Here is a 20181-nt window from a genome sequence, read left to right on the forward strand (position 1 = left end):
GTGCTATGATTTATATTCCAAAGTGACTTATATAATGCATTTAATGTCAAATAAGCAAAACGTAAACAGGTAAAAGCGGGCACTTCAAGGTTTCTATAAATATATTTCTCATTCTGTGTGACAAGTATAGTGTTAGACAGTAGGCCTATCGCTGAGTTTTTCTTCATTTCAGGAAGAGGTTCACAGAGACGGCAAGTGCATTTTGTATGTTTTCTTTATTTTACAAAAGTACAACGTTTCACTGTTATTTTGAAGGTACACAGATAAAAAAATAGATAGTTTTGAATGATGTCTAGCTCCTATCTGACGGATATCACATCTTTCCGCTGATGTGAGTAACCCAAGTGTTCGCGCCGGCGCCTCCTGCACGCACACAACATAATCAGTACTAGCACTGCAAACTTTACATCACAGCCTCTTCATCATCAAAGTAAATGAGACAACTAAACATACAAAAGGTATTGGTGACTCAATTTAGCTTGTCTTTTGTACAATACTGTATGTAGGTTTTGCCGGTCAGTGCGAGCATCGCCATGCCATGGTGTTTTCCAAACAAATTTTTTGCATATGTGAAGGATGTTTTTTAAGTAGATATTTAGATACGAGAGAAGTACAAAACATTCTTTACAAAATAAATAGGCTAATAGTTTATCAACCAAATGTTACATCGCGTCTAACGATTCACTCATGGAAATGAGAGGTATGTGAGCCCAGATTTACTATTAATAGTAACTATTTTCTAATTTTGCTCTATTTCGACTGAAGAGTCCAAACAAAGCCACAGCAAAACAGTGTCCTCTACAAGCAACACAGCAGCCTTTCATATTGAATGATTCGCTTTATTCTTCACTGAATCAATCAGCCATTCGAATGAATGATTTAATGTCTTATTCTAAAGACAGTAACTTACCGCAAACCTACTGGCTGTTTTACTTTCATATTGTTGTTATGTTCAAACTTTATATATATTGAAACATTAATATGATAGTGTTAGGCAATTATATATGTAGCTATGTAAATAAACACAATATGCAAATAAATCATTGTGTATATCAAATCCACTTGTCCTCAACTGTCTACTCTGTAGCACTATCATTTTCAAAGCAAAAACATTACATTAATTCAAAATTAATTTACCGATTTACTCATTTAACGTAAACGGATCGCCAGGTAGGCGTACAGCAGTGACAGACAAGACACATATAACGGTGTCCTGTATGGAAAGATGTTTCCCAGCTGACAGTTGTCCATTTTCACCTGTACAAGTAAACAGAACACTGAGCATCGGCAGTAATGAGGAGCATTGGAGTGACGTCACCGCCCCTCTTCGACTGATTGGCTAGAGGAGGAGCTGTCAATCTAGAACTAGTGGAACAATGATGATTCTTTAGCCCACCCTGATTTACATGAAACTCTAACCACAACATTTGGAAGAAGAAGCGCAGAACGTGGAATAAAGAGCGAAGGGAAAAACAGCATAAGCATACAAAAAATAAAAATATGTGCAGAAAATGTCTGAGCACAAAAAACTGAGAAATATAACTAAGGAAACATGATTTTGTGTGCAATTCGGATAATTTTGCATTAATATTTCAGTTTTGTGCAATATGATTTTAAATGTGTTTAAAGTTTTGATTCGTGCTTATTATTTTTTTTAATGTGTTATTAAATTTTTGATTGACACTTATTATTTTTTGATCCGTGACCATTGTTTGCTATTCTGAAAACTTTGCTTTCGTTTTTTTATTTTATTTTGTGCAATATAATTTTACTTGCGTTTTTTCAATTTTGGTTTCACGCTTGTTATTTTTTTATGCATGACTGCAATACATTTGGCGGGAATCTGATCCCATACGTCAGCACTCTCTAATATTAATTTGCACAGCTGAGGATATGTAGTAGACTTCTATATCTACTTTAATGTGTAGCAGAAAAACATAAGAATATTACATCAAAGCCACACTGCGCAAAAAACTCTTAGTTACAGACGCTGAAACGAAATGTGTTACAGCACTCCCGGGTCCCCCTACTCATGCTGACGTTAGATCATTTTTACTGGCCAAACGAAGTACGTCAGCTAGAAAACAAAAATCACCATCGTGATATTTTGCAGGCTTCAGCTTGCATTATCATTATTGCATTATTTTTTCCCAGTGCTAATACTGTTTTTACTGTAATACGTTTTAAAAAGCAAATAATCAACAAAAATAATATTTGGTAATGAGAGATAGCTGTATTTTTAATATTATATTCGGCTATATTATATTATGCAGTGCAATACACTCATTTAGATATCAGTTGAACTTTAATTTCAGTTTTTTTTTTTTTTTTTTTGAGAAAAGATAGTTTGAATGGAGCTCGCAATGCAACCGGATACAAAACATGGAAAGAATCATACATAGGCTACAGACGAGTTCAGGGGGACAAACCTGTACCATCACAACATAGGCCTTTTCATTCTGAGATCCTGTATGTGGAGAAGAGCATGATTCCTTTTATTATATATGGAGCTATGCTGGGTAGGCATGCTCATAAAGATGAGCTGTCCTGTGAGAGATGCAGCTAATTTTGAATTTACACCACAGACCACAGCAGTTGAACTCGTGCATGTACCTGTGTTCTTCCACTGTATTGTTTTTTGCTGTATCCCAGTCCGGCAGAGTGCTCGCGCAGAGGATGACCATAGACATAATGACAAAAACCACTGACACGGATGCCAGGATCTGCGCAGCAACAGAGGAAGCTGGTTCCTCAAAAGTCCTCCGCATCCTCTCCAGCCACCGCGCGTTCCCTCTTTCAGAGGCGAACCGGGTGACCTGATCCTCCTCACCTCTGGACTCCACCTCTGCCTTGATGTCCTCCTCTGAAAAGTACGTGTAAGTGTCGGACATCCTATCCTCTAATCGCCGCTGGCAACAAAACTCCAAATGTGAGCTCTCCAAGCCCCAGTAGATCATTTCGTTGTAAAAGGAAAGCTCGCACATCTGCGGGACAAACCTGAGCTTTCCAGATCGCACGTAAAGCATAATAAAGACAAACGCCTCAGAGTGCCTGTCGAAGAAAAACTCGTTCCTCTCTCGGTCATAATCATCACAAACCTCCAAGACCTCTTTTTCAGAGGAACAGCTGTGGAGTCTGCTCACTCTTCGAAGGGGAAAATCCTTTATAACTTCTCTAGTGAAAGCATACTTGGTGCCACCAACGTTTAGGATGCATATATTCTTCCCAAACTTCATTTTGGATCAGGTTTGCATCACCGATTCGAGTGAAAAAGAAACAAACGACGCACAATATGGCTTAATGATTGTCATAGTTAAAATCCAGTATGTTTCTGTAAGCGCGAGAAAAAACAAACAGCTCCAAAGTCGCGAGTCCAACTCAGTAGCTCTTTTAGATTCTAAAAGGATTTTTCCAGAATGAGCGCGTGCCAGTTTTGAGAACCGTGGAAAAGTGACTTCTTGCTTTGTGCATCATCTAAACTCCAGCCTTCAGTGGGCTGTTTCATACAGTGATGTCACAGATCGACAAGCCTATTGCGCTCGATTGTGCGCTCCAGAAGAACGGGCGTTCCCAAACGCAAAACGAGTTTTTCCACGACGCATGTCTGGGATTAACAAGTGAATTTGCTGGACTTTATATATTTTTATTTTTTTTTAATTTTATTTTATTTTATTTTTTTTTTTAGCAATGGAGTAGACCAGGAGGACGTCACGTTGGACTGAATTAAATGTTCAATATAAAATCAATATTGGACGGTTTTTCCTATGGTTGTCTACCCACACCCTAAACTAAAATTAGACAGTGATCCCTGCTAGTAGTGTTGTTCTAGCGATTAGTCTGGTTTACATTCTTGGATGTAACGTTAGCGCTTTTATAAAACCATATAGCATAGCTAAACTATTTTATTGCCTTTTATGATTTTCTCGGTGTAATGTTCAGCAATAAAGTCATCTCGTGTTTTCAGTTAACTGGCGTGATTTATAACTATTTTGATCCGAATTATGTCAACAGGTTCTGAATCGGTTCGTGATTCAGTCTGAATGATTCGAACAGCTCAATCTGATTTGAATTATTACTGATTTTATTTGTATTTCATCTTATTCAATTTTTTTTTTTTCAAATGTTGTATCGGGAATATCCATGAATCTCCCAGCATTAAACACCTTTAAATGCGTTTATTTATTTATCATGTTAAAAATATTTACAGGTATTTTAGGCTATGTGTATTATTTTAAATATTACTTTTTTAAAGCAATGTACATTAACCAAGTTTAATATACATTTCTTTTTTTAAATTAATGAATTAGAGTGCGAAAAGAGTGAATTAATCACTCGTTTGATCCGAATCATTCCAACCAGGTCTGAATCGGTTCGTGAATCAATTCAGTCTTAATGATTCGAATAGCTCACTCACGCACTGATTCGTTACTGAAATTATCTTACATTTGTCTTTTACCTTATTATCTTAAATATATTTTAAAAGTATCAAGAATAGCTATGATTCCCAGAGTTAAACGCTTTTAAATATATTTATTGTCATAGTAAAAAAAATTACATTGGCGAATATTATTATGTAGGCTAAACTATGTTTATTTTAAATATTACTTAAAAAAAATGACACACATTAACAAATTAACAAAACAGTCATGAGTGTCAAGTTGAGGCTGCAGTCTGTAGACTTCATTCACCCCCCCTTCTCTCTTCCTTCTCTCATCATCAGGAAGCCGCTGCGCTCGAGCCTTTTCTAGCGCGTGAGTGAGTTACTGTATTGTACTGTGAATCTCGGGAGGGGGGCTGAAAAAAAATCTCCTATTCTTACAGAGATCCACCCCCCATATTTAAAACATCTTAAACCAGAGTGCTTTTTAAAAGGTCACAGGATTTAGATGTCTTTTTGATTCACATATTTATTTTGTTTTTATTTTAGTTTATGTTTTTTTTTTTTTTAACACTCCGGGAGGGCAGAAATGGCGGCCAACATGTACCGGGTCGGAGGTATGTCCGTCTATATTCTGAATTAACGCAAGTCAAAACACAGACACCACCGCAAGACCTGTCTGTGAAGCAGGGGTTCGTTTCAACGGAATCGCCGCAACCGGCCGCTCACTTTTAAACTCTTAACACGTGCAGTGTCCTTGCAAAAGAAAGCGATAATGTGGATGCAGAATACTTTGGGTTCTGATGTGGGTCAGGCCTCTTAAACTATCATAGCCGCACTAGCATATTAGCAAGCGGGCTATGTTGCTAGCTAGCCACATCATAAACAAATAATAATTACTATATGTAAAACACACGGAAACACGCTTATAGAGCACGTTTCTTTTGGCTTTGATCATACAGGAGAAAAGCGAGTTGTGCTTGCGACCTGGCCATGCCGATGTTTGACGCCGATGTTTTTCTTTGTGATCATTTGTCTCATTTTTTGGCACGTATCCATTAGTTACGGGTCCTCATTCGGCATGCAAGGTAGCAAAGCGAGCTAGCATTTAACAGCAACGCCTCACTCGGTTTTCCACAGAGAAACCAAATTGAACTTCTGCACACTGATTCGCTGAAACATTGTGAATGTGCACTATTTTGAGGGGTATTTGTTGTCATGCGTCTAATCATAAACACTTCTTTAACATAAAACCGTCGCGTCGTTTGTTTGTGCAATTAGCCGGCTACACGCTGCGGAATTTGACATTGTTTCATGGCGCCGTTAATGCAGTGCCATTGAAAATGAATTTGTAGCTTCAGCAGACTTTCAGTGAATTCACTGGCGTTTTAATGGAGCGTCTATGTGACAAATTATTACATTGCACGGTTCTAATGTGACCCGTGTGTGCTCGGTTATGCCGTAGATACATGTATCGGAATGTGACTCAAATAGCAGAATACGGTTGCTTGCATGAATGAAGTGTTTGTTTACAAGCATGCAATTGCATATTCTTCACTGATCTTGCCTTTGAGAGAAAGTGTTTTCTATATGTATACCAAACATAAACAATTCATTACCTAGACTCAGTCAAGGCCAAGTCAAAAGTCTTAGACTCATAGTAACTGTATGTTGTAGGGTATTTTTATAAACCAGAACAGGTAGTGCGTTATAAAATGTACTATTTCTCGGAATTTCTTTCATTATCTAAAGATAACTATGGGAGGTATTACTTGATTCAAAAGGTAGTTTTATCTTTAATACCTTGCACTTTATGAATACTTTATTCATTACCCATTATATCAGTCTGTGAGGGAGAGACCATTCACTTAAAAATACTTTTTGGTGAGGGTTTTCTTATCTTAAATGCCCTGCGGTCATTATGGATATTTTCATTTTCCCATATAGTAAAAGAATGAATTATGGTAATCAGTTAAATCTGGCCCCACTAGGCTGTATTGTCTTGAACTCTATCTACACCAAGTTTCACATCATGAAAGGTTCTTGTATTTGGCAAAATTTCCATGTTTAGGAAATGTGTTGTGGTGCTAGATTGCATATTTAGTATATGTAACATACCATTTTTAATATACCAATAATAATGAGTTGCACTTTTTTATGTAATGTGAATCTCCTAAGTCATTTAACTTTCAGCCAAGCCCTAACATGTAAACCACTCTAGGTTTTTATACTGATTACAAAATAATCCAGTGTTTCTGTCTTCTTTTGCAGATTATGTCTTCTTTGAGAATTCTTCAAGCAACCCTTATCTGATCAGGCGAATAGAGGAACTGAATAAGGTACATTTCCCTCAGGCCTGGGAGGGAGAAGTCTGGGTTGGTGGACACTGGGTGTACTGGTAAGGTGTCGACAAAACATTGTCATGACATCGACACAAGAAGCTCAGCCACCTCGCCCAAAGCCAAATTACTTGCATTTCTGTGAGCTTCTCCCTTCAGTCTGTCATATCTCCAGTACTTGTTTGCTGAGAAACTGTATCTGTGTGAGATACGCAAAGCAGCAGATGGGGTCCTGGGGTCCCTTAGAGAAGTAGGCTGTGGTGTGAAGCTGACATCTTTTTCATTTTTTTGTAAGATGTGTGTATAATGATCAAACAAGATTCAGCTCTTTAAGTATTAAATGCTGAGGGATTTTAAGTTCCCCTGTTATATCATAACTCATAATGCACAATGCAAAAATTTTTTTTTACTCTGCCTTCAATGTAAGCATGCTTCACTGCACAATATTCTCATCTGTTAGTCATCACTTCTTCTGGCGACATGATGTATCTTTCAACATAATTGTCAAAAGAGAGGATTCAGTTGTCGGGCAAATTCAGTTCGCTTGCAGGTTGTTATTCTACTTTGGCCTTGGCATTCAAACAATCACCCTGTGGCCACTGAGATGCACTCGGTCTACATTATCCTTCTCGCACAACCACTTCTAGATATTGATAGTCCTATATAATAGTACAAAGTACGCCTTTTGGGATATTGATTGCATACTTAAAGGTGCTGTATGTAGGACTGACACCGAGTGGTTGAACTAGGTATTACTAGGTTTTTTTCACCCGGTCCCTCCTCCTCTGACTTGACGCCAATGCAGGTTGCCAGATTGACGACACCAACAGGAACGAGCGCACCTGACGATGGAAAACATTGAGCCTTACACTGTAAATTGATCAGCTAATGTGTACGTTTGCAATATTTCTATTGTTTGCAAATTATAAACCACCTCATGTGCATTTTTATAAATCTGAATCTGCGTCTCATTTCGGAGGCTGCTGCTGCGTCCTCCGGAGGTCGCATTTGTCGGCCGCATAAATTATGTAAACGTAAACCCAGTTGTAAACGTAATCAAGTAGACTGTTATTCATTGTGAGGTGTAAAATACTATAATTTATTTCTTACTTTGAAATCTAATGGTTAATTTTCTCAAACGAGACTTTAAGCCCGTTATGCCGAAAACATAAGCTCACTACTCTGCAAATCCACACTCTGGAGTTAGTATTTTTTACTTTTTTCCTTGCCCCGATGACAACACATTGCTGAAGAAAATGAATAGTTTCACATTCATGTCTAAATAGTAGTAGCCTTGTGTTCTATTGAAAGTTCTATTTCCCGCTCTGACCCTTTTCGTTTGCCAGCTTCCATGACTGAAATTAAATGCGCTGTGTTTCCCGCCAACTGGCAACCCGGGGTGCCGAATTACAATTGGATAAACTGGCAGTGGGCGGGTTTCACAAACCAAAACAGAGACCGACATTCCGGCCCGGAACGCACATTTTCAAAGGAGAATAACTGACTGTAGCATTGTTTTTCAGATAAACAAATGTTAACTTAGCATGTTTCTTAAATATCTGCAAACATATTATGGTATTTTTATGCTTTAGTCGAGTCAAAAACTTACATACAGCACCTTTAAAGAGAATAAGTAGAATCAAATGTACAGAAAAGAAAGTAAGCATCTTTAAGCCTTTTTTATGAGAAATATGTGTTCATGCAGTCCAAATTTACATTCTGGCTATGTTGCATACATGGTGAATTTTATTATATTTGTTTAAGAGCTGTCAGTTTGACATTTTAATTTAGTAACATTAAGTTATCTTATGTCATATAATTATCATATTGGGATTTTCTTAGCAAATATTGATTTATTTGATCAATTGCAAGTAGATGCATATCTTTTTGGGTGGGCGATATGACCAAAATCTTATTTCACTATACGAGTTATTTTATTTTATTTCATTTCATTATTTATTATTATATTTATTTTTATCTAATGATAATGATATATTTCACAATGTAGTTTTTTAAAAATAAGATCTAAGATGCAAATAACAATTAAGACCAATTCAATAAAAGATCAACTTTCTTAAAATTTTTCAGGTACAGTAGGTCTACTTGATAGGAGTACTTAAAGCTGCAGTCCGTAACTTTTTTTGGTTCAAAATGATCCGAAATCAATATTTGAGCAAGTACATAACCAGCCAGTGTTCAAAACTATCGCCTTACTTTAGCCCGATTCACAACGGTTAGCTTATAATAATGTTTTCTAATTTGAGTGGTACGGGTAGGTTTTCACGGGAAATTCGAGCATGGCACTGCGTCATTATGTCACGTCCCGGCTACTAGGCTATGGCATGTGAGGATCCTGCAGGTGGCGGATCATTTATAGCCTTTTCTCACAGCAGCCAGAAATTAAATGTATCATTTTGATGGCGGATTGTAATCCATAAAAGATTGTGTTTATGAAACACATGTGAATGAAATTAAATTATATTCCAGTTATAAATGTGCTTCTGATTACAGATAGCCTGGGATTACAAAGATTTGTATTTTAAAGAAAACCTGTTCGAAGGGAGGATAATTTGCTTTTTGGGTTAAAATAATTTCTTAATATGAAATACGAAGAGTATGAAATTAGATTAGACTGTGCAGAAATTGAAATCTACACGCTAATACACACTATACTAAATTTTTTCAGACTTGTTACTTGTTCAGATGGCAGTATACGGTGAAAATTCTTATTTGGGTCATATTCCAAGACGTAGGCTAGAATCTGTGATTGTGAAGTACACTAAATATCCACACATACTCCTCAAAACTTTAGATTCATCCAAGCTGGAGCCGTGCCGCTGCACAACCCACGCAAGCTAGATAATTCCGCACACAGCTGCAATTCCAGGTTTTCAAACAGAGATGGCGACAAAGAGGCAAAACTTACGGACTGCAGCTTTAAGAAATTTAATAATATGTAAAAAATGAAACACCTCTTAGTCTTCACTATATGAATGAAATATGCATCTATTCTTATTAAAACTACTTAAGTTATTCAGTTAAGGGCAGTTGGGTTCTTTTTTGCAGTTTTTAACTTTAAACACATCCTGCACTTTATTTTCTCTTTCATGCATGTTTCTTTATTGCTGTAATGTGTCATTAACTTTTAAGCAGTCCTTTGCTGTGCGGATATTTTACATACTGCGATACACAACGTAGCTAATCAATTTTGTATCATTGCCACTAGGGGTGTGCGATATATATCGTCTGCGATTAATATCGTAATTGTTGTTTTAACGATGTGCGATTTGACATTATCGAGTACTTTGCAAAAAACATTCAAAACAGAGCACACGCATACATTACGTGAAGTCAAAGTCCCTCTGGTGAAATCTAGACTAGTGCGCATTTAGAGTGCGTTCTTTCACCGCATGATTCAGTCTAATAAAATGCATTTAGAATGATCTCAAATTCAAGACATAGGGGCAGAAAATTTATAAATTTTTAACACTTCATATAGTTAATTTCACACGAAGGGTGCCGTTTTTCTCCAAAAATTACCATGATTACAAATGAGATATTGATATTTTTTTTTACAACAGTTCAATAAACAAGAAGTTAATTAAGACTAAGAGACTTACATTTTAGACACCATATTGCCTGTTTTTGCACTATTTCGACAACAAAATAATTCCAAACACAGCCACCGCACTGTTTTGCCTCTGAGCAACATGACGGTGTTTCGTTCCCGAATGAATCAACCGTTTAAATGATTCGGTTCAATCGCAATGACCCACTTAATAACAATGACTTGCTGCCACCTGGTGGTTTTATATCACATTTAAAGTTGCTTTTTATTATTTAAATAAGTTCAAATATCAGTATTCAACGTTTTATGTTTAATATATCAAAACATTATTTATGCATTTGTAATTTCAGGTTAAATGCATTCATGTCTTGCATTAAACAGTGTGTAAATACATCTAAATGCAGCTTCAGATGCAGCTTCTGTGTTGATTTCATTTGCTTGGTAACAGTCCAAATGTCTTATTATTCTAATTCACTAATTAAATGTAAGAATTTGACTCAAAGATAACGGACCCTTTTAGAGAAAATGGCTTTATAAAGGTACAAATGCCCATAAAATGTAAAAATCAGTTTAAACTTGTTGGAAAAGATGACTTTCTATCAGTGTGAACTGACCACCACACAGAATATGAAGAATATCAAAAACTTTAGGAGTCAGCTGTCCACGGCAGTCTTTAAGGGACCAGCACAATAACACACTCAGCAAAATATTGTCTAATTATCTTTATCGATAAAAAAACAAGAAAATATCGAGATATTATATTTTTGTCAATATCGTACACCTCTAATTGCCACAATACATATTGTCATACTGCCCAGTCCTATTATATTGTAACTGATTGTATTAGAATTTTTAATTGATTGACAGCCATAAATATTTTGTAATATAATCTATGATTATCTTGTTGAACTACTCGGTACCAAATTGAATCTTGTATTTATCAGGTGTAAATTGTCTCATGCTCCTTTTAACCTTGTCTGCTGTTGTCGTTTTTTTTTTTCGATTACTCCTCAGAGGAGTGCAGACACAGCAGGTGTTGATAAATTCAACATTGCACTGCTGATTAAACATAATAGACTGCAACCTCAGGTTCAAGCTTTTTCAGTATTGATTAACAGAGGTGTAAGGTTCACGGTCCCCAGATACTGTATGAAGTTTCCTCAAGGTGACCTTATTTGTCGCTCCTTTCAGACTGCAAGTGGCAATGTGGAGGCAAAGGTGGTCTGTTTCTACAGGAGAAGGGACATCTCACAGAGCCTCATCCAGCTGGCTGACAAACACGCAAGTGAGTGAGCACGAGTGTTTTCCAAGGCAATGTGAATGTTATCGTCAAGGAAACCAAGGGCGGTTTGTGACGTGGCATGCATGAGTGGTCATTAGCATGATAATGATAAGTCATTTGAAATTGCTCATGTATATGCGTATGCATCTGTCTTCTAGTGCCTGTGTAAGTTAGCAGGAGAGCTGTAATCACTGGAGTTACCAGAACCAGATGCCCGTTATTGGGCAGCAGGGCTTTCTGATTTCCTAATGTTTCAGGGGCCCTCAACAAATTTGTCTTGATGAACTGGTCACAATTAGGGGTCGACCGATATTTGTTTTTCAGGGCCGATACCGATTATTACAGATCAAGTAGACCGATAACCGATATTTTGAACCGATATATGTCTGGTGTAAAAATGAATGTCAAAATTAAGAATAACAAGGGCTCTGACAAAAACTGCCTTCCCTGGTGTTGGTTGAGTGTAGTACTCCCACAGTAAACTCTTTATTTTAAAGAGTTAAACTCTTTATTTTTTGGCAAACAAAGGGTTTACCATTAAAATTAAAACATGGAAGAAATAGTGTATTGTGTGATTATTCTTTTAAACAAAAGTTGTAATAATTGTTGTAGTAGTCAGGTTAGAGAAAAAAAATATCTTTTGACTGAAAATTTTTCCTCGGCCAAACCCCATTCCACACCCATACCTGTGACACACTCATTTTAAGAGCAGTGTTTTTCTTCTTGTAATCAGGAGCGCTTGTCCTCCTAATTAAAAAAATTAAGTAGCACCTTCTGATCAATAATCAAAAATTCTGACAAAAAATTAGCCTTCCTAATATGAGGTGAAGTGATTTACAGGGGTATTTTCTTTTTACCTTTGTAATGGCATCATTTTCATCTATGTCAAATTAAAAAATGTATGTTTATAAGCTTTTTAAAATTTATATTTAAAACAATATAATAAGAAGTAGAATAAGACAAATAAGTTACCAATCATATGAAATTAGTATTAAAGGGGTCATATGATGCGAATTCAATTTTTCCTTTCTTTTTGGAGTGTTACAAGCTCTTGGTGCATAAAGAAGATCTGTAACGCAGCGGCTGAGATGTTACTTTATTTGGAACTATTTTCGTTGATGAAATAGAGCAAAATCATGCAGTACTTGTTTATTGAACTGTTGTATTAAATCAATATCATGAATGAGTAGAATTATTATTAATAGAGCAATCCGAATTTCTAGTTCTGCTCTGTGTTCTCTGCTAATAACCCGACTGTGAATGATGCGAGCGGCGTTATGTTGTCAGTAAGAAGCTGCAGCCGTGGCGGGGATGATTTTTGGTGTGCCTGCAGAACAACAACAACAATGCGCTACATGTTTCTTTTCCCCTCATTTTTTCCAATTGACGGAAATCCGTCATAGCGACGGAAAACTTTCATCCCTGAGTAGTATTATGTATGTCATACTGCACCACAGTAATATATTTCTGATAATTTCTTTAAGCCAACCCGAACTTATATTTTGACGAGTTGCCATGAAGAACTTGTTTCTGTAGTCTATGTAAATGATATGAAGATAGTTTTACTATCAGTGAAACTTTTACAAAGTTTTGTAAAAGTTTTGTAAAAGTTACAACTTTTACTTTTACAATGAAACTGTCAAATGCTCATTAAGTGACTCTCAGAGGGAGTCAGAGCAGTTCTGGGAGTCGGGCGGAGATTGCTTTAGGCCACAGAGTGGTGAGTTCTGACAGGCTGCATCAGAGCCAAATAGCGCGTTTCAAAATGAAGTTATTTTATCGGCGAATCGGTTTTGAAAATGACGATACCGATAATCATAAAAATGCTTAATATCGGCGCCGATAATCGGTCGACCCCTACACAATATATGACCAGTTTTGCTTGACTCAGTGTTTCAATGTTGACTAAATGAAACATTGTAGGAAACCACTAGGCTTGATAAATAGTAGCACAGAATGTGGTAGTCTTCACATGCTTGCATAATACTGTATCATTTCCAATAAAGTAAACAAAGCCGACCTGAACTGTTTTTGTGTCGCAGTTTCATTTAGGGACTGTTGGTTAGACGGCAGAGATGTATTTTTTGAAGCTAAAACAATCTAGTCAACACCGGCGACCTCTCTTTTCACACTGTTTTTAGACAAGTGCCAAATCAAAATCAATTACTGTTATAAAATGGAAAGTTCTAGCTCTGAAACAGTAATATTGTGAAATATTAGTACAATTTAAATATTTAATTAATTCCTCTGATGCAAAGCTGAATATTCAGCAGCCATTACTTCAGTCTTCGGTATCACATGATCCTTCAGAAATCATTCCAACATGTTAATTTGCTGCTCAAAATTTGTTTTTTTTATTATTGTCAATGTTGAAAACAGTTGTGCTGCTTAATATTATTGTTGAAGAGTGTAGCTTATAGCTAACAGTACACAACTAACCTGTGCTGTCAAAGATATCAGGTGCTACTGTTTTTATTACTAAGTATGTTATGTTGTTGGATTTTTTTCCACAGTATTTTATTATTATGATATTATTCATCATTGATTTTATTGTTAATTTTCTCAGGTTTTATTTATATAATACAGATTATGAAAATTAAAAAGTCATGGTACTCCAAAGTCTACAGTTTGCACTAAATTACACTTTAATCATTTATGTTGGTCACAACACAGCACAGTAAACACCGAATGACTTCTTTAACATCTGCTTTGTGTATGCAAAAAGTATTTGCATTCGACTGATTTGGTTGCTCTCCTCTTTTAATGTGGCCTCTAATGCAAATGGTCTGTAAAGTAAATATGTGTTTTTCTTATTTATATGCTGTATGTGTCGCCATGTCTTTGACAAATTATTAATTCCCTGTGTACAGAGGACCTGGAAGAAGAGAAGGAAAGCCCCTCAGAGCCCGAACTCACTGACAAACAGAAACATCAACTCCGCCACAGAGAGCTTTTCCTTTCCCGCCAGTACGAATCCCTCCCTGCCACACACATCAGGTAAACCCACCCACACATCCAATTGCTTCTTAATATCTGATAGACTAAAACGTGCCATTTAATCCTCAGTTCACATTTTCAGGGGGCAGTTAAGGAAAGATAACAGCCCCCATATAGCACAGCACAACCCCAGCCCACACCATGCTGTGATTCAGTTCTGCATCCATTCTTTAGCTGGCCAGTGGCACCCCAGGGCTTTTGTAGCACCCGCTGTGATTCAGGTGATAAATGTATTAGCGGCCTGGAGCTGGGTGGCAGTGGTTTTAATCAAAGGAAAGCCTCCTATGAGAAACATTAGTGGTGGTGCTGAGGTTTAGAGAGGCCTGCTGTGCACACTGAAATTGATATCGGCCTCCAAATTAAGGAAATGTCACTCCCTTTCTTCTTTCTTTGTTTAATTTTTTCTTTTGGCTTCTGTGATCCATAAATATTGAGCAGTCATTGCAGGGGGCTAGCTGGCCTTTACAGGGGAAAATGTATTTTATGTGGAACTGAACACATGTCAAGACTGAGTTCAATTTGATTCATTTTGTTAGCTTTGTCACCCAATATAGAAGATAAATTCATGTGTCAACTTAAATTCTGCATACATAAGAGTCAGTCTCAATTGTGAATTATGCACCAGCTGAATTTGAGTTACTGATATGATATTTGCCAATGGTAATTTTTTATGTTAAAATATTGTCTCCTAAGCAGGACTATATGTTGTTTTCCAACCAATCACAAATGAGGGAGTCCTGGGGATGTTTTAATGTTTTTTAAGTGTTTTAAGTAGCTCAGTTGTTTTAAAAATACAGTAACCTCTTCTGTGATAAGCTACTTTGTCCAAAAAGTGGCGGTGTATTGGTACCTTCTAAATAAATAAACCAAAAAAATATGATGTCTGTTTAATGTTGTTCATCTTTAGGTTTAATGTAGTACACCTTTATTAAGATTGTTAATATAACTAAATTATAATTTAATAAAGGATTGTCATTCAGTGCAGTTAGCTACATTATATTATCTGGTAGTGTGGCTATTATATTTTAATTACTTAAAACAATAGTTCAACCAAAAATGCAAATGTCATATACTCACCTGCAAACCTGTATGACTTACTTTCTTTTGTAGAACACAAAACCACTGGATACCATTGACTTCAATTGTATGGATAAAAAAACACTGCACAATGAATCGTATTTTAATCATGATCACGATTTCTGCTTCTCTCAATTAACTAAACATAATCATCTCCGATATTTGCCCATTGACTATTTATCCTGAAAATGTTTCATTTACATTTGCCATTTGCGTTATCTTGCATTGGTAACAAGCCTCCACATGCTTTTGTGGTTGCGGTTGCCAGATTTCAAGAGTTTCAATCCCCAAATCAAAACCCCAATTTTTCATAAATCGATAAATTTTCTGTCCAGTGGTTTACTTAAGCTTCCCAACCCAGCAATCACGTGCACTCTCTCTCTCTAAATTATGGAAAAAGTGCTGATGAGCTGAAAACATCGGTTAGGGCTGCACAATTAATCGAAATTAAATCACAAAGGCGATAAATTGCGATTAGGCAGAAGCTGCGATTGTCATGCGTATCATTCAGTGAAGCACGGTTCTGTGATCAGCAGTAAATCTCCATCCGAAGGCCAGAGGGCGCTCTCGTGCTGAAACTCCAAATACGCCTCACAGAAGAAACCCAGGAAATCCCTATAGGTTGCTGAATAAACAGAAGATTTAACTGCTTTGATTAATTCAACGTGACTAATAAACACACGACTACGACAACATATGGTTTATCTGAGTTCATATTTTTATAATTTTTATTATAATAAAGTGTAAAATAATGCAATGCTAATCGACATAGCCTTTATCACTGCTTCGAATACTATGAAATATGTTGCGTGCCTTATTCTGAGTAAGAAGCCACATCATCTCACAGAAGGATTTATTTCAAACACTCGACTGATGTTATGAAGAGAATTTGGAGTAAAAATTAAATGTTATTAAATGTGGTATTTTCACGTGCTTTCAGATGAAGCAGCATTTACTACACAGAGCCGTAGTTCACTGACAAGCTATGCAAACAGCTTTCATAATCGAAGAATGATTTTTTCGATTTCATAAATGCGTGATTAAATCGTCTGCGATTTTGCGTAGCTTGTCAGTGAACTACGGCTCTGCTCTAAATGCTGCTCCATCTGAAAGCACGTGCTGGAGATTTACTACTAATCACAGAACCGGCTTTACTGACGAGATGCGCATGACAATCACATTCGATTAATCGTGCAGCCCTAACATCGGTAAACATGTGAATTGGAGTTCAGTGATTTCTACTGAGATATTCTGCTCAAATAAAAGTGTAATAAAGCTAGTCTGTTTTCTTTCGCACAGTTGTTCATGCTGTTTGCTGCGGCTGTCCCTATAAATTAGTTTCTTGTAGCTTGGGAAGCTCCAGTTTCAAAAGTAGCTTTCCTTACATTGCAGGTTGTATATAGATGTGGCAGTGTTCATGGTTAAACGCTCATTCGGAGGAGCACAGAGTGATTAGCATCAGTTTTCCACTCTCCAATAGCTCCATAATGTTTTTGTTCAGAGCTTTCTCATTGTCTGTGTCTGTCTCTTATCTGTTTCCTCTCTGTGCCCTTTCTCCTTTAATTTCCTGAATTTTATTATAGTCCTCTCACCCATCTGCTCTTTTCTCACCTTTTCATCTTTGCTCATGTCACCATCACACACTCACACATTCTTCTGTAATCTTGCACCTAGTGTCTCCCCTTCCTCCTCCGTTTTACTGTGCTGTGGATTAGAGGATCTGTGGAGACAGCTGGATGCTGAACATAACACATGGTGCTGCGTGTTTAATAATTTATTATCTGTTTTTCTTTGGGGTGGTGGAAATAGGGGGAAGTGCAGTGTGGCCCTCCTGAACGAGACAGAAGCCGTGCTCTCCTACCTGGATAAAGAGGTACACAATTTCTTTCTTTAAATGCTGTTTTGTATCTTACGTTGAATAGATGTCTAATTTAAGTACTTTTTTGTCTGCTGCTTTCGCTCTCTCTTTCTTTCTCAGGACACATTTTTTTACTCATTGGTGTACGACCCCACACAGAAGACACTATTGGCTGACAAGGGGGAGATTCGTGTTGGTCCACGCTTTCAGGCTGATGTCCCTGAAATGCTACAGGAAGGTTAGTGTGTTTTATTTATCATGGATGTCAGTTAATTTTAAATATTATGAATATTTTGCTGTACTGTTTTTGTCTCAGCGATGAAGCTCCAACTAGAGTGTTTAGTGAGGGTACAGTCAATAAATCAGAATTGTGTTTGCTTGGATGGTCCAATGCATCCATTTGAAAAGGTTTTCTGAGACTGAGTTGGACAATTGCAAAAATGCCACCAAAATGAACAGAAATGCCCCCCAAATCAAGATAAGGAGGCCCCTGCACAAGTGAACTAAATCTGTTACGATGGTTGCAATTAAAGTGAAATGTGAAAATGAATTTGCAGCATTTCATTTAGATCTGCTCACATTAACTTTTTTTTTTTTTTTTTTTTTTTTGGGGGGGGGGAAAAATCTCACATTTGTTTGAGTGTATAAATGCAGTGGCCAATTTAAGAGTTTTTTCAGTGCACACGCTCAGTGACTGAATTGTGCACTCTCACTGATTCTCTCCTCATAAACAACAAAATGTAGATACAGTGTAAACAAGGGATTAATTTCCCAGTGTAGACAGCTTCAGTGATTATAATGGAGTACATAACTCAGTGACCTTGTGCTAGCTAGACTGAAGTCATGGACTGCTTCAGTGATGGGGAATGTTCTTTTGCTTGCTTTCTGTATATAATTTATTCCCATTTTTAATAATAGTTTTGTTCTTCATGCTACTAAGAAAACCAATGTGAAGTCTTGATTTTGTAATACATAAAAAGCAATAACTAATTCATAATTGGTTCTTAACTTCTTTTGTCTGTGTAGCCTTCAAGAATATGACGTATGACGAGATCCCCACACAAAACATTTTTTTGTATTCTTTTAATCAGCATCTTTTACCATCTGTTGGTCTAGTTTTTGCTGTTTGATCTGCACCGTAGGCACTAGTCGGATCCCCATTAGTCTCAGGCTCAGACGCACACCCACGGACCATTGGTTGATTCTGATGCATATGGCTTGAGAAAAATCTCACATTTGTTTGAGTGTATAAATGCAGTGGCCAATTTAAGAGTTTTTTCAGTGCACACGCTCAGTGACTGAATTGTGCACTCTCACTGATTCTCTCCTCATAAACAACAAAATGTAGATACAGTGTAAACAAGGGATTAATTTCCCAGTGTAGACAGCTTCAGTGATTATAATGGAGTACATAACTCAGTGACCTTGTGCTAGCTAGACTGAAGTCATGGACTGCTTCAGTGATGGGGAATGTTCTTTTGCTTGCTTTCTGTATATAATTTATTCCCATTTTTAATAATAGTTTTGTTCTTCATGCTACTAAGAAAACCAATGTGAAGTCTTGATTTTGTAATACATAAAAAGCAATAACTAATTCATAATTGGTTCTTAACTTCTTTTGTCTGTGTAGCCTTCAAGAATATGACGTATGACGAGATCCCCACACAAAAATTTTTTTTGTATTCTTTTAATCAGCATCTTTTACCATCTGTTGGTCTAGTTTTTGCTGTTTGATCTGCACCGTAGGCACTAGTCGGATCCCCATTAGTCTCAGGCTCAGACGCACACCCACGGACCATTGGTTGATTCTGATGCATATGGCACACAAAATTAACACTTCAGGATAGGGCTGCACGATTAATCGAATGCGATTGTCATGCGCATTTTGATAGTAATGCCGGTTCTGTAATCAGCAGAAAATTATCATTTTCGAAGTCGTCATCGGATTGGTTGAATTCTACAGGATTTCCCGGGAGACCCGTGTCGCGTTCTTTAACTTTTCGCCTGGAAACAAAAATGCTGTGACGCCAAACCCCCTCATGTTAGAAGAAAGCCGTTGTGTTTACGACTGTGACAATGAGTGCTTATCAGGATCAAATAAATGCTGGAAAAGTTTGCAGAATACACTCTTTAAAATACATCCAAGAGTTTTACACACTGGTCTGTTATTGTGGGGACATTTCCATGCCCCTAAACATGACGTGGCACAAAACAAAACGTGATTGGTTGCTTTACCTGGCAGTCATATGCCCTCTTGGGCGGGCCTTGGCCATTCAAAGTGGCCAAGGTTCCCAGACCTTCTGCCGTCACTCTGAAGGTCTGGCTACGCGAGACTACAGCTTATCTGACCAAAGATAAGAGCTTTTCGAGCTTTAATGTCTTTCAAAATTAAAGTCTCACATCAGAAAATCATAGAATGTTTCTTGTTATTCTTTAATTGCATACTCCGCAACCCCTTTAAAACGGTCTTGTGACCAACTTTTGGTTCTCAACCGTGGGGATATTTCCACACCTCTAAATTTGATGCTGCACAAAACGAAACGTGATTGGTTGCTTTACCTGTCAGTCATATGGCCTCTTGGGTGGCCCTAGGGCTGGACGATATGGCCAAAATGTATATCACGATATATTTCTTAATTTCGGTCGATACGATATAATTCCGATATCGATATGAACACTATT

At 37.1% G+C, this 20181-nt stretch overlaps 2 protein-coding genes across 2 annotated transcripts in view; one reads left to right on the forward strand and one right to left on the reverse strand.

The window, feature by feature from the left end:
• kcng3 (potassium voltage-gated channel, subfamily G, member 3) overlaps positions 1–3236 on the reverse strand; it is a 9358-nt gene extending 6122 nt beyond the window's left edge. The window contains exon 1 of the mRNA XM_016501638.1: positions 2614–3236. Within this exon, the coding sequence (XP_016357124.1) occupies positions 2614–3236 (623 nt within the window). The remainder of the gene's footprint in view (positions 1–2613) is intronic.
• A 1521-nt stretch (positions 3237–4757) lies between these two features.
• LOC107700107 (metastasis-associated protein MTA3-like) overlaps positions 4758–20181 on the forward strand; it is a 33158-nt gene continuing 17734 nt past the window's right edge. The window contains exons 1-6 of the mRNA XM_016501637.1: positions 4758–4995; positions 6650–6717; positions 11477–11570; positions 14438–14564; positions 17451–17514; positions 17620–17737. Coding sequence (XP_016357123.1) covers positions 4968–4995; positions 6650–6717; positions 11477–11570; positions 14438–14564; positions 17451–17514; positions 17620–17737 — 499 coding nt within the window. The 5' untranslated portion in view covers positions 4758–4967. The remainder of the gene's footprint in view (positions 4996–6649; positions 6718–11476; positions 11571–14437; positions 14565–17450; positions 17515–17619; positions 17738–20181) is intronic.

Source organism: Sinocyclocheilus anshuiensis, unplaced genomic scaffold (assembly GCF_001515605.1).
Source record: "Sinocyclocheilus anshuiensis isolate Anshui unplaced genomic scaffold, SAMN03320099.WGS_v1.1 scaffold1135, whole genome shotgun sequence".
NCBI lineage: Eukaryota > Metazoa > Chordata > Actinopteri > Cypriniformes > Cyprinidae > Sinocyclocheilus > Sinocyclocheilus anshuiensis.